Source organism: Pteronotus mesoamericanus, unplaced genomic scaffold (genome assembly GCF_021234165.1).
Source record: "Pteronotus mesoamericanus isolate MK-2021 breed Mesoamerican mustached bat unplaced genomic scaffold, CSHL_Meso_final scaffold_118, whole genome shotgun sequence".
NCBI lineage: Eukaryota > Metazoa > Chordata > Mammalia > Chiroptera > Mormoopidae > Pteronotus > Pteronotus mesoamericanus.
The window spans coordinates 2,312,126-2,340,009 of record NW_026555301.1 but is presented as its reverse complement, the minus strand read 5'-3'; the positions used below and the strand labels follow the sequence as shown (position 1 = coordinate 2,340,009).

Below are 27,884 nucleotides of genomic sequence, written 5' to 3'. Positions count from 1 at the left end.
TCTCACTACCTTAAAATGCTACACAAAAACTTATCGGTTCACAAATATTAACAGCAACATCCTGAAACCTCAAGACATTTAATTAGAAGATTAAAGTTGTCAGGATGTACTGTATCTGGCCATCACCTCACTGTAAGTAGCAAAATTGGACAGATCATGGAATGCCAACCGGACTACTTGTCTCAAAGGGAAGCCTTTCAAGCACTCCAATCCATTAAGTCTAGGGGATTGATTATACAGACTGCTATACTTTCTCTAAGTTTAGATTTGTTCCAAAGTCAATAAACTTTACACGTACATCAAAACAAAACAAAACAAAACAAAACCCTGTTCCAGTCCTATAAGTTCATGTGCCCATAAGTAGTAGTATACTAAATTTATTCTGGCATTTCAGGCAACTAAAAATGGTAACTCTAATTCATTCACTCATAATTTTGGCTGATTGCTAATCTGAATGACCAAAATTGATAGAGTAGTTCTGCACTTCAACAGGGTAACCACACAGAGTCATATTTTTGAGGAATTAATATGTTCATTTTCCACAGAAGCAAAGAGAAGTCAATTGTGATTCTGCTCCAAAATATAGAAACTGTAGTTTGCCACCACAGAAGAAAAATCTATTAACATAAAGATAATGCAATCTAACTCTACTAAACAACTGTTAATCTTGTACCTCAGAGGTGGAGAAATTTTTTCAATAAAGTGCCAGATAGTATTTTGGGCTTTATAGGCCATATGGTTTCACATGTAACTACTCAATTCTTCCATTGTAGGGCAAAAGCAGCAAAAGACAATGCATATATAAATAGGAGCAGCTATGTCCCAATAAAACTATCTATGAACACTAAAATTTGAATTTTATACAACTTTCATGTGTCATGAATACTCTTTCTTTGATGTTTTCAATCATTTGAAAAAATGTGAAAGCTACTCTTAGCTCACAGATCCAACAAAATATGACAGCAGGCCAGATACTGCTTGCTCTATCTGATAGGCAGTTTTTGGTCACTAATAATGACCACATATCCAAATTTTGGTAAAGAAAGCTAAAGAGACAATGTAGACAGAAAATTAGAGATCAGTTTTTTTGACCCTGAGAATATGTGCCAAAAATATATGTGCCAAGAATACCTGCCAAAAAGGATCCCATGTGGTTAATTGGTCTCAAATTTATAACAGGCATCTACCAGCTTTTTTTTTTTTTTTCCAGAGGGGCTACTCTTGCACACTGCATGTCAGAGAAAAGCCACAGACAGAACCGTGCTCCTGACTTCTGAGGCACCCCTTATAAGAGAACTCCTGGGATCAAAATGTGTCCAATAGGACTGAGACCTTCCAAGTCCAATCAAAGCTACACAGGTATACCCTCATGTGCATCTTTACTGACCAATTAATACAGTGCTTTTCAGGGACTGGGAGTGGGCACTCTTCCATATATAAGTCACCTTCATCTCTACCTGAACAGAATGCACTTTTCATTTCTATTGAAGGCTGTATTTCTCCATAGAAACTGTTATACTGGAACTGTAACATCTGAGCTGACTCCTCAGGGCTGCTTCGTTTGCGCTGCCTGACAGCCTAGCTGTTTCACAATTGAGCTGTTTCACTGAATAAAGTCTGCCCCTTCACCACACCTTAAACTGGGGACTCCTGTTGGTTTTGAATTGGCAGTGACATCCTTCAACTGACAGTTTCAAGATCCTTGTTCTGCTACTAGTAGAAGGAGGTCATTGTTATTGCTCTTCTGGAGCATTAACAGACTGCCCTGGTCACTCGGCCTCTTGCAATACCTGAAAACCAGTTAGAAGGTTCCTAAAGACCCAGAAATAGAAGGCTTTGGGAAAAGCAATCAAGGTGAACAAAGTATCAGGCAGACATTACAGAGCTCACAGTCTTCAAGAACAGCTGTCAAACAAGGGCTCTAAAAATCTCAAGGTATGCCTTTTAAAAATGTGCTAGTAAGGGTTTCAGTTCTAACATGGCTACCACAGTCTAGTAGGATAAACACAGTTAGACCCAGATGGCAGGTTTCCGAGCTTGGAAAATTAAGTATGCATAATAAGCTATGAAATGAAATTTTAAAACACTGGCTATGGCATCTGTGGATGAAAAAAGGGCCACATACTAAACCTGACAAGCTCAGGGAAGGCCTGTATGGTGGGCCTCACAAACTCAGTAACCACGTAAGATGGTCTAAACAAAATTCCTAATTAAAAGAGGGCTATGACAGAGAGTCACATCCTAGGCCTATACCTTCCTTGACAAAAGTCAATCTTTACCTTAAGTGAGCCTATTATCTTTTTGCATCTAAGATAATCATCTTTCCCAGATCCCACAAGGCACAACCAAGGCATCAAAGCACGAGACCACAGAACTCTTCATTATCTTGCTGCTCACACACCTTCTATTTGTGCTATGAAGGTTAACCATCCTGTCTGTACCCACTGATGTAAAAGACGTCTCTCCATTTGCCTTACATACATTCCCTGAGATTTTCATGCCTTTTCCTCTGTCCCCTTAACCTACCACCAATGGATTTCATGTAAATATCCTTATGTCTCCCCTGTTTATTCTAATGTATAAAGATGCAAAACTGCCATTCTCCAGAGCATTTTCTCAATCTGTCAAGATTTTGCTTCCTCCCAACTGTTTTCAATTTTGCTCAAATAAACTCATAAAATTTCCCTACAAACGTGGACATTTGTAAATGCTTCTGTTACTAATGGTCTTTTCCTGTGGCCACAGACTTGGGGTACTAGACACTCACGCACCCATATCCTGACTTAAGGCAAACATTTCAGAGCTGCCAGCTGCTCCCTGTGGACTATCCTGCCAGCCTAACTGGAAAAGTCAGCTTCTTTTCAGACTCCTTCCAGGTGCCAGATGGCACAGAACCCCACCACCACCACCACCACGCCCACCCTTGTCCCAGTTATAACATCTTTCTCACACCTGGACATCAAAAGGTAAAAAGAGGTAAGTGGAGGTCTGGTCAGGTAGCTCAGTTGGGTAGAGAGCCTTGTCCTGATACACCAAGGTTGCAGGTTCCATCCCCAAAGGCAGGGCACATGTAAGTATCAACCAACGAATGACAGGAAGCAACCAATAAATGCATAAATAATTGGAACAAATTGATGTCTTTCTCTCAAATCAATAAATAAAAATTAAAAAAAGAAATAGGTAGAAAGCAACTACAAAGGAGGGAAAACTCACTTAACTTTTTTGTTTTTTATAGCCATAAGAGAGGAGAGAGAAACATCAATTTCTTAATACTTGTATATGCCCTGACCATGAAGGAACCCACAACCCTGGTGTATCAGGATGGGATTATGCTCTAACCCAGCGGTCCCCAACCTTTTTGGCACCAGGGACCAGGTTTCATGGAAAAAGGGGTGTGGGGGAGGAGGCAGAGCTCAGGAGAACTTCCTTGCTCAGCAGCTGTGGATGGGGGTAGGTGGAGAGCCAGGAGGCAGGAGGAGTTCAAGGGAGCTTCGTTTGCTGCTGATTCCTAACAGGCCCCAAACCTGCGTCCCGCGGGTTGGGAACCCCTGCTCTAACCAATTAAACTACCTAGCAGGGGTGCTTCTTAGCTTCTTGTTGCTAACATAACCACTACCCGGGTGACGATTACGCAGCTGTCCCCCTCCTGCGCACTCCTAGAGTGTCTGGGATATTGCTGTTTTCAGGCGTCTTACTTGGGAGGCGGGGCATGAAAGGGTCATGTGACCCTCACAACTCCACCCACGTGTTTCTTGCCCACGCCTTACGCTTGCGCAGCTGCGTGGGGAGGGGAGCAGTTGGAACGTCTAGGCTGCTGATGGGATGGGGTTAAGCGTCAGAGCCGTTTTCTTTGACCTGGACAACACGCTCATCGATACCGCTGGGGCGAGTAGAAAAGGCATGTTGGAGGTAACTTCTTCCTGGTACCCGTAGCCCTCCTCAGCGTAGTCAGTGTGTCTCACCCGGTGCTGCGTTATTTCCCATTCCCTTGGTGTCCTCCCCCTCCACTTACACCGCGCCCGGGGTCGGTGACCTCTCAGGATCCCGGGAAGCACTCGTGCGGGGAGGAACAGATAAAAAGGACGAGTGAGCTAGAGAGGTTGCCTTCTCTAAAGCCTGGCAGCTTAGGTTACCTGCCTATCTATCCGCAGGCTCTGGGAAACAGCGGGCGCTTTGAGACCCGGAAGGATGTCGGGAAAGCTGCTACGATGGCAGAGTTGCCCAAAAACATAGAGAGACTGTCAGACCACGCCGAGTCACCTGGCTTTTTTTTTTTTTTTTTTTTTTAATCAGGACAGGTTTGAATCAGGTTGAGTCCACGCAGCAGGCTTCCTTTGATTGACCTTGGGTCAGGGTCCACTGTGTGTTCTCCAGCGGATCTTTGAGGAGACCCAAGAAGTTACAGAACTATAAGTGGTGAGCCTGGACTTAATCGATTCCAGAGAGTTTTCTCTGCAGAAACTCCTCTAGTGTATTTCTGAAGTGAAAGTAAAAAGTCCCACCTACACAGGGTACTTCTTTCATGAGACATTGCTCAGCAGCATTTTCTCCTTTCTATACTCACAGATGCTGTATTAGGCCTTAACTGTGTTTTTCAGGCAACCTAATCCACTCCTGCTTTCTTCCCTCTGCCTTCAGTTTTCTTTTAATTGTTGTTCATGTACAGTTTTCTCCATTTTCCTCCCACTACTCTCCCCCACCCCTCCCACCCTCAATCCTACACCCCTTTGGCTTTGTCCATAGGTTCTTGCCTTCAGTTTTAAGGAGAAAACCAAGGATTATCAGATGTGAAAAACCCACTTTCAAAAGCTAACCCTTCCAACCTGTGTGTCCCTTCCAAACTAATGTTTCATTAGTTAGGTTTTGTCTCCCTGGATCTTCATCTTAGTGCATTCCATTCCTGCATATTCAGGTCTGCCCATAAAAAAATGCTTCCTTTGGACCTTTCTTCCTCCTCCACTAGATGTTACCTGTATCTCTTGACAGTCATATTTTCCCAGAGAAATCTATACCTATTATCTCCTGTCTCTATCTCCTGTTTATTCCTAAATTTATTCATTGTGGTGTCCGTGTTTTCCACTAGAATCAAATTGAGAGGTAGGTACCTAATGTATCTTCCAAATGGCCAGAATCAGTGGGCATTTTAAGTCTGTCTTAATGACTCAGCCATTCCACACTAATAAAGTGTCCCTTTAATTTCTACACTCTTGAATTTGACCTCAGGGGCACCAGCCTGTGCTATATAGTCTCCAGTATATCTGGGTGCTGATGGTACATATTTACGTGTGTGTTCTGGCAGGCCAAGCCATCATGTGTTACAGTTAGGCCAAATCATACTGTAGGTGGAGAGTTCAGGCTTTAAATCAGGCATTTGAGTTTAAATCACAACTCCCTCAGTACCTAGCTCAAAGTACCTAAACAAATTATTTAACCACTCTAAACCTCAAATTCTCATGATAAAATTTGAATAAAGATACTAGTTCTCAATAACTCTATCAGGTAAGCTTAATATTGTGCAGGGGAAGTCCACAGCATCCAGTGTTCACTTGATGAATTGTGCAACCATCCACCCTGACACTCAGTTCATTACCTCCTGCGCATTCTCCTGGCCCTTATCTTAGTTAAAGCTGGACTTGTCTCTCATATAGATTGTTGCTGTGGTCTTGTCCACATTCCTTCCATGGTATAGTTTCTGAAACATGTTATGTTGTGTTTCTCCCTGGTGTACACACTCACTTATACCAGCACTATATTTTGTTTAGATAACTCCTGATACACTTACTACAATTATTTTTTGCAACTCAGATGCCCACAACTAAACAACGAGATTCTTAATGAATGAGCTGTTAGTCATGTTCATTTGACACATGGTAAATGTTGAATGAATGCTGGATGGATGGATGAAAATTCAAGTCTCCCCACACTTGGTACTGTTGCCACTTCCTTGAACTCTATACTTTTGAGTATCAAGAATGCTTTATTACATAAAAATATAACAACATCCATAAATGTCCTATTTAATAGAAACATGTCTTTTTAAAAATAAATTACTCTGCTTGAGTTATGAAAAGAGGAAAGGGGGAAGGTCTAGCCATTGCCTTAGGCTTGGGAAGCAGGAGTCATATACTGTTAAGATAACCTTTAATTTTTTAAAAATCTTCTGGGAAACTTGTTTCCACCTTCAGGCCAGTCTCAGTATCACTATTCAAGAGGAAGACTTGTAGAGAACTTTAGCATTCCTCAGTGAACAAAGGAGAAAAAATTTCTGCATATGGGCTTACTTTCTAGTGGGGATGACACTGAACATAATACATTAAGTGCGTGTATAAGTGTGTTAGGCAAAGTAGAGAGGGGAACAAACCACAGTTTTGTTTTTCTATGGAAACTATAATTTTATTTCAGGGTGAAAGTGGGACATACTTTTAGATCGATTGAAGAGAAGAGATAGTGGATCATTGGCTTTCAGTATAATCTCATTATTGTCAGCAGGGGAAGCTTAATTAAGGTGAACTAACTTAGTCCTTCCTGGACTGGGTGGTTCCTTGAAACAGCTGTACAACCTTTACAAAGGCAGGTTTCCAACAGGTGCCTATAAGGAGAAGCCATAAAAACTTATGCTCCAGTAGAACTAACAGAGTGTGGATTGACCAGCCAAAATTTATTTTGGCAGTGCTTCTGGAATTTAGTTTTCATTATGTCTGAGGATGGTTAAATTGGTTTGCTTTTCTGTAGCCTCTGCATTTCCTTAAGCACCTCCTATTCTGGTTCTTAGCTGAGCCATGAGGGGACCATGAGGGGGATGTGCTCATGGAGACTTCACAGATTGTAATCTGGAAGGAAGGGCAGAGCTCCAGATAGAGAGTTGGGCATCTTAGGACCTGGATTATGGGGTCTGGATTTAGGGTTCCTGGGGCGTGGTTCCTGTCCCAGGCTCTAGAATGCCAATTAGCTCTCAGAAGCTTCTGAGACCCAGAGGTCTTTGTCAGGCTAGCATCTCCTTTGTGAGTTTTCTTCTGTTGACTCAGCTCACTCATTTCATAGTTGTAGAATTATATCATGTAAAGATTCTTCTAATCCAAGTACAAAAGTAAATTTCATAAATTTCATCTAAGGGAGTTTAATGTTTTAGAATTTTTTTTTTTTTGAGAGCTAGGTTTCTCTAAGAAAACATGTGTGATAGTAAACCTTTAAGTCATATATATATTTATTTATTTATTGTTGTTCAATGAAAGTTGTCTCAGTTTTTTCCCTCTGGCTCTCTCCTGCCCTGCCCACACCCCTACTCCTTTGGTAGATCCCTTCCCTGTTGTCCATTATCATGGGTCCTTTATATTTCATTGACTGCACCCTTCCCATTCTCTCTCCCATTTTCCCTCCCCCCATACCCTCTGGTCACTGTCAGTTTGTTCCCTATTTCCATGTCTCTGGTTCTAGTTTGCTCGATCGGTTGTTTTGTTAATTAGGTTCCACTTATAGGTGAGATAATATGGTATTTGTCTTTCCCTGCCTGGCTTATTTCACTTAGACTAACACTCTCCAGTTCCATCCATACTGTCTTGAAAGGTAGGAGTTCCTCCCTTTTTTCTGCTGCATAATATTCCATTGTGTAAATGAAACACAATTTTTTGATCCACTCATTTACCGATGGGCACCTGGGCTGTTTCCAGCACTTGGCTATTGTTAAATAAAGCTGCTATGAACATTGGGGTTCATAGCTACTTTTGTATTGATGTTTCGGGATTCTTGGGGTATAATCCCAGAAGCAGGATCACTGGGTCAAAAAGCAGTTCCATCTTAAATTTTTTGAGGAAATTCCGTACTCTTTTCCACAGTGCCAGCACCAGTCTGCATTCCCAACAGCAGTGTACTCGGGTTCCCTTTCTCCCACAACTTCGCCAGCACTTGTTGTTTATTGATTTGTTAATGATGGCCATTCTGATCAGTGAGAAGTTGTATCTCATTTTGCTTTTAATATGCATCTCTTTGATGGCTAGAGATGTTGAGCATTTTTTCATGTGTCTGTGGGCCCTCTGTATGTCCTTCTTGAAGAAATGTCTGTTCAGGTCCTTAGCCCATTCTTTAATTGGATTGTTTGTCTTCCTGGTGTGGAGTCATGTGAGTTCTTTATTATTTTGGAGATCAAACCCTTGTCCAAGGTGTCATTGGCAAATATGTTTTCCCATACAGTTGGTTCCCTTTTCATTTTGTTGATGTTTTTGTAAGCCGTACGGAAACTTTCTAGGGGTTTTTTTGGTGTACTTTTTATTTTTTATTTTATTTCTTTAAGATTTTTAAATCATGTTTATTCTATCACAGTTGCCTCAATTTTTCCTCCTTTACCCCCCTCCACCCATCTCCCCCACCCCCCCCCACAGTCAATTCCCACTCAGTTGTCCATGTCCGTGAGTCATTCATACATGTTCTTTGTCTAGTCCCTTCCCCTTCTTTCTACCATTGTCCTCTTTCCCCATCCCCTCTGACCACTTTCAGTCCGCTCCATGTTTCCATGCCCGTGGTTTATTTTGTTCATTAGTTTATTTTGCTGAACAGATTCCACTTATAGGTGAGATCATACGGTATTTGTCTTTCACCACCTGTCTTATTTCCCTTAGCATAATCTCCAGTTCCATCTATGTTGTCGCAAAAGGTAGGAGTTCCATCTTTTTTCTTTCTTTCTTTCTTTTTTTTTAAATGCAGGTTGATTTTATTTATTTTTTTAAATGTCAAAGTCAATTATAAAATATTAAAAAATTTAAAACCATTATAAAGTCTCAGCAATTAAAACAACATGACACCAGCACAGAAATAATCAAGTATATCAATGAAATATAATGGGCATTCTAGAAACTAACATATATATCTAACAATGTAATATATGATTAAATTGATATTTCAAATCCATGGGGAAAATAAAGCTTATTTAACACATAAGGTACATGGACCACTATTACTTGAAATTAAACAAATATAGAGCCCTATTTCACAAGAAATACAAAGTTATACAAGAAATACTCAGGTGAGTTAAAAATCAATATGTAGAATCTAAGGAGTTTTAGGAGAAAATACAAACTCGTATTTTTCTTACCCTGAAGTAAAATAGTCAAACCCAAAAGCTATAAAGTAAAGTATTGACAATATGACTATATTAAACATTTAGGACTACACAGTAATATACATATAAGAAATAAAAAGACAAGTAATAGAATGGGAAGGTATTTGCCACACATCTAAAAAAGGGGTGATAGTTCTTTTTTTTTTTTTTTTTTTTTTTTAGGGGAAAAAATTCTACAAACCTTTAATTGATAAATGGATAAAGAATACCAAAAGTCATTTAAAGCTTTTTTTTTTTTAAATAATAGAAATAGGCAAGAAATATACAAAAACAGGTTTAGTTTCAACAAATAATAAAAGAACAATTGATATAACACATCACTGTCACAATCAGATTAAAATGTACTAAAAAATACTGGTAATATCAAGTATTGGCAACTATGAAAGGAACTGGGTATTCATAGACTCTTTTTCTTCATCGTAAAGCAGTCCCTTGAGCATATTTTGAAGTGATGGTTTGGTGGAGGTGTATTCTTGTAGCCTTCTTTTGTCTGGGAAACTCCTTATTTTGCCTTCCATTTTAATTGAGAACCTTGCTGGATAGAGCAGTCTTGGTTGCAAACCTTTGCTTTTCATCACTTGCAGTATTTCTTGCCACTCCCTTCTGGCTTGCAGTGTTTCTGTTGAGAAGTCAGATGCTAGCCGTAGTGGGGCTCCCTTATATGTTACTAGCTTTTTCTCCCATCCTTGCTTTAGGATTCTCTGTTTGTCTTTGATATTTGTCATTTTCATGATGATGTGTTTTGGAGTGGGCCTCCTTGGATTCCTCTTGAATGGAACCCTCTGTGCTTCCTGGACTCCTGCGACTTTTTCTCTCCTCCAATTAGGGAAGATTTCCATCATTACTTTTTCAAACAGTTTCTTTATCCCTTCCTCATCCTCTTCTCCTTCTGGTATCCCTATTATATGGATATTATTCCATTTCAGGTTGTCCTGCATTTCCTTAATGCCTCTTTGTGCTTCTTGAGTCTTTTTTCATTTTCTTGCTCTTTCTGGGAGCTTTTTTCTACTTTGTCCTCCAGCTCACTGATTCGGTCCTCAGCTTCATCAAGCCTGCTTTGGATTCCTTCTACTGTGTTCTTCAATTCAGAAATTGTATTCTTCATTTCCTCTTGTCTCTTATTGATAGTTTCTATGTCCTTTTTCATGGTGATATAGTTTGCAGTAAGTTCCTCATAGTTTCCCTATAGTTTTTGTCATTCTCTCTGAGCTGACTGAGCTCATTGAGCTTCCCTAGAACCGTTGCTTGGAACTCAATATCTGATAGTTTACTTGCCTCTATTTCATTTAGTTCCCTTTGCAGGGATTTCTCCCTTCCCTTCAAGTGGGGCATATTTTTTTGTCTTCCCATTATTTGTGTGACTCTTCTTTTTGGCTTCTCCTTCTTAAGTTGATCTATCTTGATTTCCTGACTTTGTGGTGTGAACTTCTATGGTAGGCGACCGCTGTTTTTACTTTATGGATCTGCCTCTGATAATGTCAGATGTTGTCCCTGTCTGACATTAGGCAGTCTGTTTGAGACTTCCAGGAATCTACTGTCTGTGGCTGTCTCCTTCAGCTCTTAATCTAGTTACTGTGCACTCAGCAGACGGCTTAGACAGCACAGGGCAGGGTGGAATCCCACCTTGGTGTGGCTATTGGGTCCTCTAATGCTGCTGCTGCTCAGGGGGAGTGGTCTCTGCCTCACCAAGATGGATGCTGCCACATGGGGGATGAGTCAGCACCAAGATCCTGCCGGTTACTCTCTCAGTTCTCTCCCCAAAGCCGTCTTCCCCTGTCTCTCTTTAGCAGTCTCTAGCCCACTCTGACTCTGCCTTTGCCAGGGACCAGGGTAAGTGGCTGCAAATAAAAATTTATGCGTTGGCCCTTTAAATAGCTCTTTGCATCTCCATCCGCCCATCTCTGGAATAGAAAAACCCTGCCGTTTTTTGCAGTTAGCTGTTTCCTGTGTACTTTCTGGGTTCTGGAGCTGTAGGCTGGAGATCCCCACTCTTCTCAGTGGAATCCAACTGGCCGTTTCAGTATCCTTCTGGTACTGCTGCCTGTGGTTGCCTCACCTGCCTTCTTGAGACTCTACTGTACCTCTTACCAGTTAGGTTGCACTAAAGCCAATTCTCCTGTCTCTGATGTTGTAAGGCTCCTCTCTTGCTCTTGTTCAGTTGTTTGTTCCAGGTGATTTCTCCACAGTTTAGTTGGAATTTCAGATTGGTCCTGGGAGGAGTTCAATGTGACTTCCACTTGCTCCTCTACCATCTTGATTCTCCAGCAGAAGCTTTTTAGTTTGATGTAGTCTAATTTGTTTGTTCTTTCCTTTATATCCCTTGCCCTAGGGGATGCATTGGTGTATTCATAGGAATTGCATTGAATATATAGATTGGTTTGGGTAGTGTGGACATTTAACGATGTTAATTCTTCCAGTGTGTGAACACGATATATGCTACCATTTATTTGTGTCTACCTTAATTTCTTTCTTCAGTGTTCTGTAGTTTTGTGAGTATAGGCCTTTTACCTCCTTGTTTAAGTTGATTCCTAAATATTTTATTTTTATTGTTGCTATAGTAAAAGGGATTTTTTCCTAATTTGTTTCTGATATTTCATTCTTAGTGTACAAAAATGCCTTTGATCTGAATGTTGAGTATGTATCCTAAAGTGTTGTCAAAATAATTTATTAGATCGAGTAGTTTTTTTACTGGAGTCTATAGAATTTTCTGTGTACACTATCATGTATCTGCAAACAGTGACAGTTTTACGTCTTCCTTTCCTATTTGAATGCCTTTTATTTCTTTTTCTTGTCTGATCACTGTGGCTAGAAATTCAAATAATATGTTGAATAGAAGTGACGCAGCAGACACCCTTGTCTTGTTCCTGATTGTAGGGGGAAGGCTTTTAGTTTTTGCCCATTGAGTATGATGTTTGCTGTAGGTTTCTCATATATAGCCTTAATTGTGTTGAGGTATGCTCTCTCTATTCCCACTTTGCTGAGTGTTTTTTCTCATAAATGGGTGCTATACTTTATCATATGCTTTTTTATCTCTATTGTTATGATCATGTGGTGTTTGTCTTTCATATAGTTTATATGATGTATTACATTTTTTGATTTGCATATATTGTACCATCCCTGCATCCCTGGGATGAATCCCACTTGAACATGGTGTATGATCTTTTAATGTATTGCTGGATCCGGGTTGCTGATATTTTATTGAGGATTTTATCCTGTATATTCATCAGCGATAGTGGCCTGTAGTTTTCTTTCTTTCTTGTGTCTTTATCTGATTTTGGGATCAGGATAATACTGGCCTCATAAAAAGAGTTTGGGAGTCTTCCCTCTTGGTTTCTTGAATAGTTTGAAAAGTATCAGGGTTCGCTCTTCCTTAAATGTTTGGTAAAATCCTGCTGTGAATCCCTCTGGTGCAGGGATTTTGTGTTCTGGGAATTTTTTGATTACTACTTCAATTTCACTAGCTTTTCTCAGAGTATTCAGGCTTTCTGGCTTCTTCTTGACTCCGAAAGGTATTTGTTGTAATATCTTACAGTCCTTTGTATTTCTTTGGTATTGATAGTAATTTATTCTCTTTTGTTTCTGATTTTATTTATTTGGGACCTCTCTCTTTCTTTCATGATGAGTCTGGTTAAAGGATTGTCGATTTTGTTTATCTTTTCAAAGGACGGCCTCCTGGATTTAATGATGATTTCAATTGTTCTTTTAGTCCCTATGTCATTTAATTCTGCTGTGATCTTGATTATTTCCTTCCTTCTACTCACTCTACGCTTTGTTTGTTGTTGTCCTCTAGTTCTTACGGATGTTGGGTTAGGTTGTTCATTTAAAATTTTTTTTATCTTTTTTATATAGGTCTGTATTGCTATGAAGTTCCCTGTCAGTACTCATTTTGCTGTGTCCCATGGGCTTTGAGTTTTTCTGTGTTCATTGTTATTTGTTTCCAGAACTTTTTGATTTCTTCCTTGATCTTGTTGTTTATCCATTCATTGTGTAATGATGTTTTTCAGTCCCCATGAATTTTACTGTTTTTGAGTTTTTTTTCTTGAGGTTGGTTTCTTGTTTCAAGCCATTGTGCCCTGAGAAAATGTTTGATATGATTTCAATTTTCTTGAATTTGTTGAGGCTTGTTTTGTGTCCTTTCACGTGGTCTATCTTTGAACATGTTCCATGTGCATTTGAAAGAACGTATATTTTGCCTCTTTGGGGTAGGAGGTTCTGTATATATCAGTTAAGTTCATTTGATCTTGTGTGCAGTTCAGTGCCAGAATGTCCTTGTTGAATGTTTGGAATATCTGTCTATTGTTTACAGTAGGGTATTAAAATCCCCTACTATAAGTGTGTTGCTGTATATGTCTTTCTTGAAGTCCTCCAAGATTTTTGTTATATATTTGGGTGCTCCTATGTTGGGTGCATATATATTTATAATGTTTATTTCTTCTTGATGGAGTCTTCCCTTACGTATTATGAAGTGATCTTCTTTGCCTGTTTTTATGGTTGTTATTTGGAAATTTATTTTGCCTGATATATGTATTGTTACCCCATCTTTTTTTCCCCCTGTTTGCTCGTAATATGTTTTTCCATCCCTTTACTTTTAGTCTGTAAATCTGTATATCTTTTATTCTGAGATGAGTATCTTCATTTTTTTTATTTTTAAAGATTTTTTAAAAAATTTATTGTATTTAGAGAGGAGAGGGAGGGAGAAAGAGAGGGAGAGAAACATTAATTTGTAAGTGCCTCTCGCGTGCTCTACACTGGGGATCTGGCCCACAACCCAGGCTTGTGCCCTGACTGGGAATCAAACCGGTGACCCTTTGGTTCGCAGGCCAACACTTAGTCCACTAAGATAGATCAGCCAGGGCTGTGATGAGTCTCTTTAGATGGCATTTATGCGGGTCATGTTTTCTTAGCCATTCAGCTACCTTATGCTTTTTGTTTGGAGTACTTAATCCATTTACACTTAAGATTATTATTGATAGTTACTCATTGCTATTTTTTGCACCTGTGTTTCATTGCACCTGTGTTTCTCTTTCTCTCGTGTGTGTGCGCATGCTCTCTCTCTTGCTCTCTTTCTTCTTCTCTATATAGCAGCCCTTTAGCATCTCTTGCAGTGGTGGCTTGGTGCAGACATACTCCTTTAGCCTTCTTTTGTCTGTAACAGTCTTAATTCACCTTCTAATTTAAATGTGAGCCTTGCTGGATAGAGTAGTCTTGGTTGTAGGTCCTTGTTTTTCATTATCTGGTATATTTCATGCCAGTCTCTTCTATCTTATAGTTTTCCTGTTGAGAAATCTGCTGATAGCATTATTGGAGCTCCTTTGTATGTTACTTGCTGTTTTTCCTTTGTGACCTTTAAGATTTGCTCTTTGTCTTTAATATTTGGCATTTTAATTATGATGTGTCTTGGAGTAGGACTTTCTGGGTTCATCTTGATTGGGACACTATGTGCTTCCTGACCTTGCATGGCTTTTTCCCTCACCAAGTTAGGGAAGTTTTCTGTCATTTTTTCAAAGAGGTTTTCTACCCCGGGCTCCTTTTCTTCTTTTTCTGGTATTTCTGTGATGTGAATGTTGTTACGTTTCATGTTGTCCTGAAGTTCCCTTAAGGAATTTTCTGTCTTTTTGAGTTTTTTCATTTTGTTGCCCTGCCTGGGTATTTTTCTCCTTTGTCTTCTAGCGTGCTGATGCGGTCCCCTGCTGCATGCAGCCTACTTGTAATTCCTTCTAGTGTATTTTTCATTTCAAATATTGTATTCTTCACTTCTTCCTGGTTCTTGTTCATAGTTTCTATTTCCTTTTTCATGATGTTGTAGTTCCCACTTAGTTCCTTGTAGTTGTCACTGAGTTCCTTGATCATCCTTATAACCACTTTTTAAAAAAATTTTATGTCTGATAGATTCCTTGCCTCAATTTCACTTATTTCTTTTCTGGGGGTTCTTTCTTTGTCTCCCAATTTTAGGTGACTCTTTTTGTTCGTTTCTGCATCTCACAATACTCTGCTTTGCCTGCCTGTCTTTGTGAGGTGGACTTCCGTGGTGGAATTCTGTGGGACTCTGTGGTGCAGTCTCTTTGATATCGTGGTCTATGTGCTTTAAAGTTTCCCTTTCTTCAGTTTGTGTGGGCTCTCTTGTTGTGCTTGGGCTTTGTTGTTGTTGGCTTATTCATTGGTGTGCTCTCCCCTCTATCTCGCTGACTGGAGGTTACAACTCCCACTGCATCGGGAGCTGCTGTTGAACAAGTATTGGTTAACAGAGCAATGTTACCAGAAAACCAAACCCATACGTGCAAAAAAAATACAAAAAACAAAAAACAAACAAACAAAAAAAAAACAACCCAAAAGACAACACATAAAAAAAACAAAAAAAAACCCTCTACAACATCAGCAATGTTAACCACAATTGAGCAAAGATTAATAAAGGTGGAGTAAGAAAAAGGAAGAGTGTACTATGAGGCTTGAAGTAAAATGAAAAAGGTACTGAACCAACAGGAACAAAATTACAGAAAAACCATGGCAGGGTCAATAACAGCAGCAGCTGAATGAAGTTTAATAAAGGTGGAAAGGGAATAAGAATATTATATGAAAGATAAAGAGAATATTAGATGTCTATAGTAAGGAAAAATGATTTGAGAGAATGGGGAAGAAAAACTGATAAGGTTAAGGAATAGAACTCAGACTAAGAAAGGGAGAAAAATTAAAATAGAATTCCTAACTCAACTGATCAAGGGCAGGGGAAAAGCAAAATGGAGTAAGATGGGGGAAGAGTATCCTATGAGATTTGGAGTACAAATAGTGAATAAATAGGAATACTGTTGGAGAACAGCAATAACCATGATATCCTCACCCAACTAGCCACAATTTGTAAAGGCGGAAAGGAAATAAGACTCTTATAAGAGGGGGGAAAAGAATGTGAGCTGACTTAAGGAAGAAATAATGCATTTGCTAGCATAGATGTGGGAGGAATAGTTAGAAGAAGGGATAGGAACATCATGTAGCATGGGAGAAAATAAAGTTTACAGCAACAATAAGAAAGGTCAGGAAGAAGGCAAAATGGAGTAAGACTGGGGAAGTGTGCTTATGTGGGATTTGAAATAACAATATGAGAAAATATATAATCTGAATAAAAAGAATAAAAATTAAAAGACCAAGAGTAGCGAATTAGTTGGAATTCAACTGAAGGAAAAGTAGAATTATTAAAAGGCTATGTGAAAGGAAAAGAAGAAAGAAAAAAACATACAAGTTCTGAGGAAGAATGAGGTGAAAGTTGTCTCAGCTGTTGGTGTTCACCTTTTGAGTTCTTTCTGGATCTGTCTTTGGTTTTTTGTCAGCTCCAGGTCCCAGTGTGGGACATCCAACTTCTGGCAACACTGCCTGTATCTCCTTCACCTGCCTCTAGAGGGAGCTTCTGTTGTGCTCAAGAGGTTGGGGTCTTTGGGTCTCCCCTGAGAGGAGCTACTCAGTTTTCTGGGAAAATTGTGGGTGCATTCTCACTGCCCTTACCCCTCCCATATTAGTCTGTTCCAGTTTATTTCCAATAATGTATAGTTTCTGTTTAAATAGCTGTCCGTGTGATGGGTGGGGGGCAATCTATATAAGAGCATCAGCTCTCTCCTGTTTGGCTAGATGGCATCTCTGTGTGTGAGCCAGGGCAGAGCCGTGAACCCCCTTTGCTGTATACCACTTTCTGAACTTTCTTCTTTGATGGCCTTAGTGAAACAGGGCCCTAGGACCCAATGTACTTTGTCTCCCTGTGAGGAGTTCAAAATGGGCCCTTTTTGGTGTTTACCTTGCTTTCTTTCTCTTGAGGAAATGCCACCTGCAGGGTTGTTAATCCTGCCCAGCCTGTTTTGCAGATCTTCCCCTTGCCCTACAGGAGGTGGTGGCTGCGCACAACCTTATCTTCCTGGAGATCCCATCAAGGAAGGGGACGGTCTGTCCTCAAATAATCTCAGGTACACACTTCCCAGCCTACCACCCTCACAGCACACAGTGGCCACACTAGCCACTCTGCACTGGGCTGGGGCCCAGAAATCACCTTGTGTTGCACCTGTTTGATCAGTCCACACTGTTGTACTGAGCAGAGGAAAATTGAGCCCACAATCCTCCCTCCTTGTTGGCAGGGCAGCTGTATGAGTGGGATCCCTGCTCAGCACACATTAGCTCTCTTTTTAAAAAAGTCTCTCTGGGCACTCTCACTATAGCGCCAAGCCACTGTCTGGCTTTCCACACTCTCCACTCTCCAGAAAGTCAAGAATCTGTCACAGTCACAGCCAGTCATGACCATCGTCCTCCACCAGATCAAGATGCAGACAGTATCTCTCTCATTCTCTGGCACTCTCCTGGTCAGCATCTGCCATTGCAGCAATGGGTGTGCTGCCAGTTGTGTGTGTGTGTAGCCTAGTTCTCCCACTCAACTTTGTGTATTCAGTTGCTCCTGGTCTGGGTCTGGGGATTCCTTGCCCTGCGAGGGGAGGGAGCTGCTAGGCTGCTATCTCTGATCAGGCTCTCCATAGATGCTGGCACCAGAGCTCCTGGTGCAACGCCCGGGGACTTGCCCCTTCCATCTATAAAACCTTCTTACTGCTCATTTTAAAGCATCATCTGTACTCTTTGGTTTCCAAACTTCCTATCAGCTAAGATTCTGTTGACTGTTCACTTTATTTTTTGGCAAATCAGCTAAGTGTCTAAATTGGGTGCAAGAGCAAGTGGATGACCTGGGCAGAGCCGTGAACCCCCTTTGCTGTATACCACTTTCTGAACTTTCTTCTTTGATGGCCTTAGTGAAACAGGTCATCACCTGTTTCAACCCTCACCTAGTTGGCTGCCATCTTCTCAAAAATCACAAATCACAGTTTTAAATAGGTTAGTCTGATTAGGCTACATTGAGTGGGTGATATATGAGCAAAGATTTGAACTAAAAATAACAGGAGGGCTGCTTGAATTGTTAGGCTGTATACAGGCAGTCATATTTTGTGGGCATGTATTTTTTTTAATATATTTTCAATTTTTTTTCCTTTTTTAAAATTTTTATTTTAATTAATTTATTTTTTCAAATACATTTGTCTCTGCCTACCCCCCACCACTTTCCTTTGACCCCCCTCCTTGCCTCCCTCAGCTCTTCCCCTTCCGTTTTGTCCATGAGTCCTAGCTAGATGCTCCTTGACTTTCCCCTTCCCTTCCTTTTCCCCGCCCCCCTCACTCCTTCCCTCTTGTCTCTGTTGATTTCTTTTCCTTTCAGTGTCTCTGGTCTTATTTTCCTTGCATCTTTGTATTGTTGGTTAGGTTCCACTTATAGGTGAGATCATATGGTGTTTGTCTTTCACCCCTTGGCTTATTTCGCTTAGCATAATGCTCTCCAGTTCCATCCATGCTGTCGCGAAGTTTAGTAGTTCTTTTTTTCTTTCTGCTGCGTAGTATTCCATTGTGTGTATGTACCATGATTTTTTGATCCAATCATCTGCTGATGGGCATATAGATTGCTTCCAACATTTGGCTATTGTAAATTGTGCTCCTATGAACATAGGGGTGCATAGGTTTTTGGAATCAGCATTTTGGAATTCTTAGGGTAAAGTCCCAGCAGGGAAATCACTGGATCAAAAGGCAGTTCCATTTTCAGTGTTTTGAGGAAATTCCACACTGCTTTCCAGAGTGGCTGCACCAGTCTGCATTCCCACCAACAGTGTACTAGTGTTCCCTTTTCTCCACAGCTTCGCCAGCACCTGTTGTTTGTTGATCTGTTTAAGATGGCCATTCTGACTGGTGTGAGGAGGTACCTCATGGTGGTTTTGATCTGCATTTCTCTGATGTCTAGTGATGCTGAACATCCTTTCAAATGCCTCAGGGCCCTCTGTATCACCTCCTTGGAAAAGCGTCTGTCCAGGTCCTTTGCCCATTTTTTGATTGGATCGTTTGCCGTCTTGGAGTGGAGTCGAGTGAGTTCTTTACATTACCTTGGAGATCAAACCTTTATCTGATGTATCATTAGCGAATATATTTTCTCATACGGTTGGCTCCCTTTTCATTTTGCTGAAGTTTTATTTAGCCATGCAGAAGCTTCTTATTTTGCTGAGGTCCCACTTGTTTATTCTTTCCTTTATGTCCCTTGCTTTAGGAGACATATCGGTGAAAAAATTGCTGCGTGGGATATCTGAGAGTTTCCTGCCAATGTTCTCCTCTAGGACTTTGATGGTATTGCGACTTACATTTAAGTCTTTTATTCATCTTGAGTTTATTTTTGTGTATGGTGTCAGCTGATGGTCCAATTTCAATTTTTTGCATGTAGCCGTCCAGCTCTCCCAACACCATTTGTTGAAGAGGCTATTATTGCTCCATTTTACGCTTCTGCCCCCTTTGTCAAATATTAGATGTCCATAGAGACCTGGGCTTATTTCTGGGCTTTCTGTTCTGTTCCACTGGTCTATGGGTCTGTTCTTGTGCCAGTACCAGATTGTTTTGAGTATGGTGGCTTTGTAGTATAGTTTGATGTCTGGTATTGTGATCCCTCCTACTTTGTTTTTCTTTCTCAAAATTGCTGAGGCTATTCGGGGTTGTTTATGGTTCCATATAAATTTTTGAAATGTCTGTTCAAATTCTGTGAAATATGTCATTGGTATCTTAATAGGGTTTGGATTGAATCTATAAATTGCTTTGGGTAGTATGGACATTTTGATGATATTAATTCTTCCAATCCATGAGCACGGTATATGCTTCCATTTATTTGTGTTTTCCTTAATTTCTTTCTTCAGTGTTGTATAGTTTTCTGCGTACAGGTCTTTTACCTCCTTGGTTAAATTTATGCCTAGGTACTTTATTTTTCTTCTTGCTATATCGAATGGTATATTTTTCCTGATTTCTTCTTCTATTGCATTGCTGGTGTACAAAAATGCCTTTGATTTCTGAATGTTGACTTTGTATCCTGCTGTTTTGCCAAATTCACTTATTAGGCTGAGGAGTTTTTTGGTAGATCTACAGGGTTCTCTATGTATACTATGATGTCATCTGCAAACAATGATAGCTTTACTTCCTCCTTTCCTATTTGGATGCCTTTTATCTCTTTCTCTTGTCTGACCGCTGTGGCTAGGACTTCCAATACGATGTTGAAAAGAAGCGGTGAGAGCGGACATCCTTGTCGTGTTCCCGATCTTAGTGGGAAAGCTTTCAGTTTTTGCCCCCTGAGTATGATGTTGGCTGTAGGTTTTTCATATATGGCCTTTATTATGTTGAGGAATGCCCCCTTTATTCCCATTTTGCTGAGTGTTTTGATCATAAATGGGTGTACTTTATCGAATGCTTTTTCTGCATCTATTGAGATGATCATACGGTTTTTGTCTTTTCTTTTATTTATGTGATGTATCACGTTTACTGATTTGCGTATATTGAACCATCCCTGCATGCCTGGGATGAATCCCACTTGATCGTGGTGGATAATCTTTTGAATGTATTGCTGGATGCGGTTTGCCAATATTTTGGTGAGAATCTTAGCATCTATGTTCATCAGCGAAATTGCCTGTAGTTTTCTTTCTTTGTAGGGTCTTTATCTAGTTTTGGGATCAGGGTCATGCTGGCCTCATAGAAAGAGTTTGGGAGTTTTCGCTGCTCTTGGATTTTTTGGAATAGTCTGAGGAGGACAGGGGTTAGCTCTTCCTTAAATGTTTTGTAAAATTCTCCTGTGAAACCGTCCTGGCTTTTGTGTGCCGGGAGTTTCTTGATGACTGCTTCAATTTCCCCAGCTGTTACCGGTCTGTTCAAGCTTTCTGTTTCTTCCTTCTTCAGTGTTGGAAGGTTATACTTTTCTAAAAATTTGTCCATTTCATCAAGATTTTCAAATTTCTTGGTATATAATTGTTCATAGTAGTTTCTGACAATCCTTTGTATTTCTGTGGTATCAGTTGTTATTTCTCCTTTTTCGTTTCTGATATTATTAATTTGGGTCCTTTCCCTTTTTTTCTTGATGAGTCTTCTAAATGGCTTGTCAATTTTATTTATCTTTTCAAAGAACCAGCTTCTGGATTGGTTGATCCTCTGAATTGTTCTTTTTGTCTCTATGTCATTCAGTTCTGCTCTAATCTTGACTATTTCCTTCCTTCTCCTTGCTCTGGGATTTATTTGTTGTTGTTTCTCCAGTTCTTGAAGTTGTAGTGGTAGGTCTTTTATTTGAAATGTTTCTATCTTTTTTAGGTAAGCCTGTATTGCTATGAACTTCCCGCTCAGGACCGCCTTTGCTGTGTCCCATAGGTTTTGGACTGTTGTCTGCTCATTTTCATTGGTTTCCAGAAATTTTTTGATTTCTTCTCTTATCTCATTATTGACCCATTCATTGTTTAATAGTCTACTGTTCAGTCTCCATGAGTTTGCAAGTTTTTGAAGTTTCCTTTTGAGGTTGATTTCCAGTTTCAAGTCCTTGTGGTCCGAGAAAAAGTTTGGTATTATTTCAACTTTCCTGAATTTGCTGAGGCTTGCTTCTTTGTCCTGTCATGTGGTCTATCTTTGAAAAACTGCCATGAGCATTTGAAAAGAATGTGTACTTTTCTTCTTTGGGATGTAAGGTTTTATATATGTCAGTTAAGTCTCTTTGGTTCAGTGTGTCATTCAGCACCACAATGTGTTTATTAATGTTTTGTTTGGAAGATCTGTCCATTTTTGACAGTGGGGTGTTGAAATTCCCCCGCTTTTGGCTCTTTGGGTGCGTTGCTTGCGCTCGCCAAAAGGAGACTACGGAAATGGGAGGAAGTCAGCTCCAGGACTCTCCGGTTAATCCTGTTTCTGGTCTCTCCCCCAAGGACTCTTGGCAGCTCTGTGACCCCTTTGGCCGGGGATATACTAATTTTGTGGGCCACTCCACAATCGCGGGCGGGCAAGTCAATTTACGCCTGCCCTTGCTGCTCTGTGTACTGCCTCGCAGGCCATATCGGTGCCATTCTGTGGGAGGCCTTGCTGGCTGGTGCAAGCGTTCACCAGCCCGCGCGGGTCACACACACACGCTCGCCATCTCTCGCCAGCCACTCGGCGCAAGTGTGCGCGCCTGCACTGGGTGGTTTTGGGGTATATATGTGTGCTTTTTGGCTTTTGGCTCTTTGGGGGTGTGGCCTCTTCCCGCACAATGGAGACGAGGGCAAGGAGAGGGAGTCGGGACTCCCCAGTTCCTCCTCGCGTTCTTTCCCCAACGCCTCCGTCTCCCGTCTCTCCTCAAGGCTCTCCCAGCCAGTCTGCACTCAGCCACCGAGCTCACAGGCACAAGCTTGTGCGGAGCGCACAAAAAGCAGGTTAATTGATTCCCTTATGCCTGAGCGAGATGGTAGCTGCAGAGTTGGAGGTGCGTTATCACCGGGGCCCCACCGGCCACCATCTCAGTTCTCTTCACAAAGTTTTCCTCACCAGTCTTTTCCCAGGCACCAGCCCACCCTGCTGCCGCCTCTACCCAGCGATCAAGGAGGGTGGCTGCCACTGCAACTTTTGCGTTTGCCCTTTAAATGTCTTTTTGCATCCCCAGCCACCTGTCTCTGGAAGAGAGCGCCCCTAAGCTTTTTGGGGTTGCATTTTGTCTGTATTTTCTTGGTTTTAGCTGCTGTAGTTTAGGGGTCCCTGTTTATGATTCAAACCCCGTTCTTCTCCGGGGAAACTAACTGGCCGTTTCAGTGTCCCTCTGGTGCTAGTGCCTGTGGGCACCCAGCCCACCCTCTGGAGCCTCCACCGCACTTCTCACCCATTGGGATGTGTGGGAGTCGAATCCACTGTCCACAGCTCCAAGTCTCCTCTCCCACTATCGTTCCATTGTTTTCCAGGCGATTACTCCTCTATTTAGTCACAGTTCCAGTTTGGTCTTGGGAGGAGGTCAGCGTGACTCCTATTCAGTCCCCCGCCATCTTAATCTCCGGGCATGTTTTTTTAAGTTAGTTTTATTTGGAATTCATTCACTTCATATCTTAATTATACTGTTATAAAATATTATATTGTTCTAGCCCTCAAAAACTCTTCTTAAATCACAGTTAACTAAACATCAGTACTGGTGATCTTAACTTTAATTATGGGTTGACAGAACAGGAGGTAAAGAATAGTTTCCTTTTTGTATAAGTTACAGCCTTAAATAGAATTTTCAAATTGATGAAGTTTGAGTTTATATTATGTCTCCAAATTGATTCCCTGCCTCCACTATCTTAGGGTCTCTTTAGGTATCAGGGCCTATAAGTAACTGGTGGGCTTATTCTACTCAGAATTTTTTTTTCAAGTCTGCCTTACTGTTGCACAGAATATTATCACATCTCTAAGTTAGAGATCTTTTTTTCCTTTTCCTTCAATTCAATCAGAATTCCCATTCTCTCAGGGCAAATGTTAGCAGAGTTTATACAAATAATAGCATGTACTGATTCAACCTGGGAGTTATTTCTGTTTGATCTAATATATGAGAATGACTGATAAACATTTCCCCCAAAGATGTTAATATTATTAAAATGGTACTTTTTTTTTTTAACCCAAATGAGTCTGTAATTAGTTGTTATATGACAAATAGAAAAGTTAATTCAGGGAATGTAATGGGAAAATTTTAAACTTGGAAGCAGTATACTATGCCTTTACAAGAACCTCCCCTTTAGGGTGAGCTAATTCTGCTTTTTTGGCGACCCAATGAATTGCCAGTTGCAGTAACAACTGGATCTTTACTGGGAGCTCTGTGTTTTTTAAGTGTGATACAACTTCTATTTAAGATCAAGCACTGTGGAGTCCTAGATGCCTGTTTCTTTTTATTGTGAGGCAATGGGATTGTTAGAACTTTAGAATGACCTTTAATCATAGATCAAGAATAATTTAATTGACATTGTTATAAAACATGGTGACATAGCCATGAAGGCTGAAAGAGCTTGATTTGTTAGTTGAAATTTAACTTCATAAGGTAAAATTTTTCAGTGTTTTGCCTTCACCTAAAATTCTTAAGGCTGGTATATTTTCCTTGGACTAACAGAACTTTTTTTAACTGTTGAATTTTCTAATGAGCACAAATAATCTGAAACAGATTTCCTTTACTTTTGGTGTAAGTGATTCTTATATTCTGAAGGAAGGAGAATGTGTCTGTTCATCTCCTCCTTCTTTTTAGAGGGCGAATTGATTGTCTGCTATGAGTAGCATACCACTATTCCCTGTATAGTTTAGGGCAGCACATTTTGTTTGACCTCTTTGCTTGAACAGCAAACAAATTTTAGTCCTAAATATGTACATTGCACTTATCTGCAAAGATCCAAAATTGTCTTGGCATGGTTGACTTTCCCCTGATGTCCCTAAAACAAGGACTTCAAGTGCAGGTAATTTGTTTGGAGGGAATCCCAGTAAGCACTGTACAGGAGTGGTGGAGTAAGACAGGGAAATGAAGGAATCGAATACAGGTTACATAAATGATCAGGTTACTGGTGTGAACAGTTGGGGAACTCAGAGATAGTATGCAAAATACACTTTACTTCTCCCTCTCAAGGGGCAAGAAAGCTGTGATATTTATTCACCAATTTCAGTTCCTCATTGGTAGAAGTCTGCTCTTGGGCAACACTTTGGCCCCAGCCTATGTGCATGGTGCACCTGTGGCCAAATAATGCCCCCAGGAAGACAAGCTCAAGTACTTAACAATATAAAGCCATTGACATGTATGAGAATAGTATATGCCAAGATGATTTGGGTAGCTTTTGCTATAGCTTGGGACTCAGCACCCTTTTACAGACTGATACCAAACAGCCTCTTGTCTCATCTGTTAGCATCCTCCCGCAGCTGACTTTGTTTTAGCTGAACTAAGCCTTGTGCCTTCAAAATTCCAAGCTCTGTGTCTTCTTCATGCTGTTCCTTCTGTTTAGAATGATTTTATGACCCTCCCATTCCCACCTTAGAGACTTGGTAACTATTTGGTTTAAATATTACTTGCTCTGACAAGGTTTACTTAACAATCCTGTGGAAGGACTTGCTCCTTCCATTTTATTTCTACAGTTGATGTTCATAAGACTGTCATGTCACTCAGCCCAGCATTTGTGGTGGCTGCATACCTGTTTATTTTCCCCACCATATAATGTCATGAAGGCAAGGGACCCAGTCTTTAAGTGCTAATACAATAGTGTAAAGGCAAGCATTTATAGACTTTGAGAGTAGGCAAGTGTGGGTTAAAATCCCAGCTCAGGCGTTAGTTAATTCTGAACTTCTATTTCCTCATCTCAGAAGGGAAACTTTTGTAGAGTTAGAAAGGTAGAAATAATGAATGTGAGCATTGGGCATAATGCTTGCCACGTTAGGGTCTTAGTAAATGTTAGAAGACAGTCCAAATGAATAAGAACCTAATGTAATTCTGAAGAGGGAATAAGAACCATGGTAACAAAGAGAATGACTCAAAAATACTTGAAGTTTTTTTTTTTTTTTTTTTTTTTAAATTTGGAAACCTAGGTTTGGAAGAAGGACTGGATTATTAAACTGCTGAAATCACAAAACATGCTTGATTTCATTAGCGCTATATACCCATTTTTAAAGTTCAGAATTGGGTCCCATTTTATATGGTGGTCAATTTAGGTCTTTAAAACATGAAAGGGATAAAAAAGAAAACGTGAGATAAACTAGTGTTATTTCTGGGAAGGGTCTAAATAACAGTTGTTAGAAATTTAAGATTTCACTAAACATAAGCACAAGTTTCATTTCCATGTTTTCATGACCAGAATGAAAGGTGGTAGACTTAAACTGCTAAAAGAAGGATTTCTATTAACGGTATATGAAGAATGTTTTTAGAATAGAAATTGGAATGAATATATATATTTTATGTATGTATGTATGTATAGTTTTCTAGAGAGGTTGGGAGATCTTTACTCTGGTGTTCTTTAAAAATAAGACCAATTCCCACTGGAAATGGTGTGATAATAGAGCTACCTTAAGACAGAAGAATGGAGTAAGAATCTCTGTGTTCTGGGTTTATAGGATCACATCTCTCATAGCAAAGCTGTTAAAAGGCATAAAGTTTTTTTAATGTTAATGTAGTTATTTTCCTTTATTTAGGTAATAAAGCTCTTACAATCAAATTACCATTACAAAGAAGAGGCTGAAATAATTTGTGACAAAGTTCAAGTTAAACTCAGCAAGGAATATTTTCATTCTTCCAATGCATGCATTACTGATGTAAGGATTTCACACTGGGAAGAAGCAATTCAGGAAACCAAGGGTGGTACAGCCAATAAGAAATTGGCTGAAGAATGTTACTTTCTGTGGAAATCTACACGTTTACAGCATATGACACTAGCAGAAGATGTCAAAGCCATGCTCACTGAACTTCGAAAGGAAGTCTACTTACTTTTATTAACAAATGGAGACAAGCTGACCCAGAGGGAGAAGATCGAGGCTTGTGCCTGTCAGTCCTATTTTGATGCTGTTGTTGTAGGTGGAGAACAGAAAGAAGAGAAACCAGCACCTTCCATATTTTATTACTGCTGTGATCTCCTCGGAGTGCAGCCTGGGGACTGTGTGATGGTTGGTGACACACTAGAAACTGATATACAAGGAGGTCTCAATGCAGGGCTGAAAGCAACAGTCTGGATAAATAAAAATTCAATAGTTCCACTGAAGTCATCACCCATACCACATTATATAATCTCTTCTGTGCTAGAGTTACCTGCTCTCTTACAAAGTATAGACTGCAAAGACAGTATGTCAGCTTAAAACAAATAAAAGCGAATGGCTATGTATTTTACAGGGTTTGAACTAAGAAAAATTAAGGCATTCCATATACTATGTCCTAGTTCTAAGAATAATTTTACTTATGATTTAATAGCCAGCCAACTATTGACTGCTATTTATATCTGGAAATCTATAATAAATTAATACAATTTACTTTTCATAGTGTGATTGAGAAAACTTGAAGAAATATTTGTTAATCCATGATGAGGTTTTAAAAAATTTTTTTACGAATCTTTTAGCATCTTGGATCCAAGAAGATAACAAGCAGGATAGTTTATACATAGGAGGACAAATACAAGTTTTATGTACTGGCTTAAAAGTAGATATTTTTAGAATAGAAATCCTAAAACATATGTAATATAGGTTTACCAGAGCAACTGAATCTGGATAATATGAAATAAGTACTAAGTTACATTCAAATTGAGGCAGTTCATAGATTATTTTGTATATATTTGAAAAAATATATATACTATTTTTACCTACTTTAAATGTATACTTTCTTTTGTAAATCTTAATTTTTCTGCATTACCTTTTTTTGAGGAGGGGCTCTAATTTTCATATGGTATAAACATGACAGATTCCGCCAGTAAAAAAAAAAAGCTGTGAAAATCATCAACATCTGGTGCTCCTTTTCCATGACATCATCACATTGTCCTGGAGTGAACTTATGGTTTTTGTTAGTCTTTACCTCTTCTGGAAATATTTTTACTATCCATAACCAGGCACACAATGGAGTTGAGGGGACTGGTCTGTCTTTCTGAAGATAAATGCACGCCACGAAAAGTCATTTTCCTGGGAGAACTGTAATAGCATAAACAATAAAACATTTAAATTAAAAATCATTTTCCTTTTGTGGATACGTCAAAGGGGAGTTGTCTTGATACAGCCTTTCTAGGTGCTCCTTCCCCAACTTCTAGCTATTCTCTACTGACTGAACAGTTTCACCCATAGGATGAAAACTAACAGAAAATTAGGTTTTTCTATGAACCATTTTCAGAGTGCCATTTTAATATTTGACTGGCTCTCCTTAATGTTACCATTTGTCTTAAGCCTCCTGCTTTTCAAATTTTGGGAACTATAATACTGTTATACAAATTTCTCT

At 39.9% G+C, this 27,884-nt stretch overlaps 1 protein-coding gene across 1 annotated transcript; it reads left to right on the top strand.

The window, feature by feature from the left end:
- The first annotated feature begins 3,766 nt into the window (after positions 1–3,766).
- NANP (N-acetylneuraminic acid phosphatase) lies at positions 3,767–27,884 on the top strand. Its single transcript, XM_054587460.1, has 2 exons — positions 3,767–3,909; positions 26,108–27,884. Exons 1-2 carry the CDS (start codon positions 3,823–3,825, stop codon positions 26,762–26,764), a joined length of 744 nt encoding a protein of 247 aa, XP_054443435.1. The 5' UTR covers positions 3,767–3,822; the 3' UTR covers positions 26,765–27,884.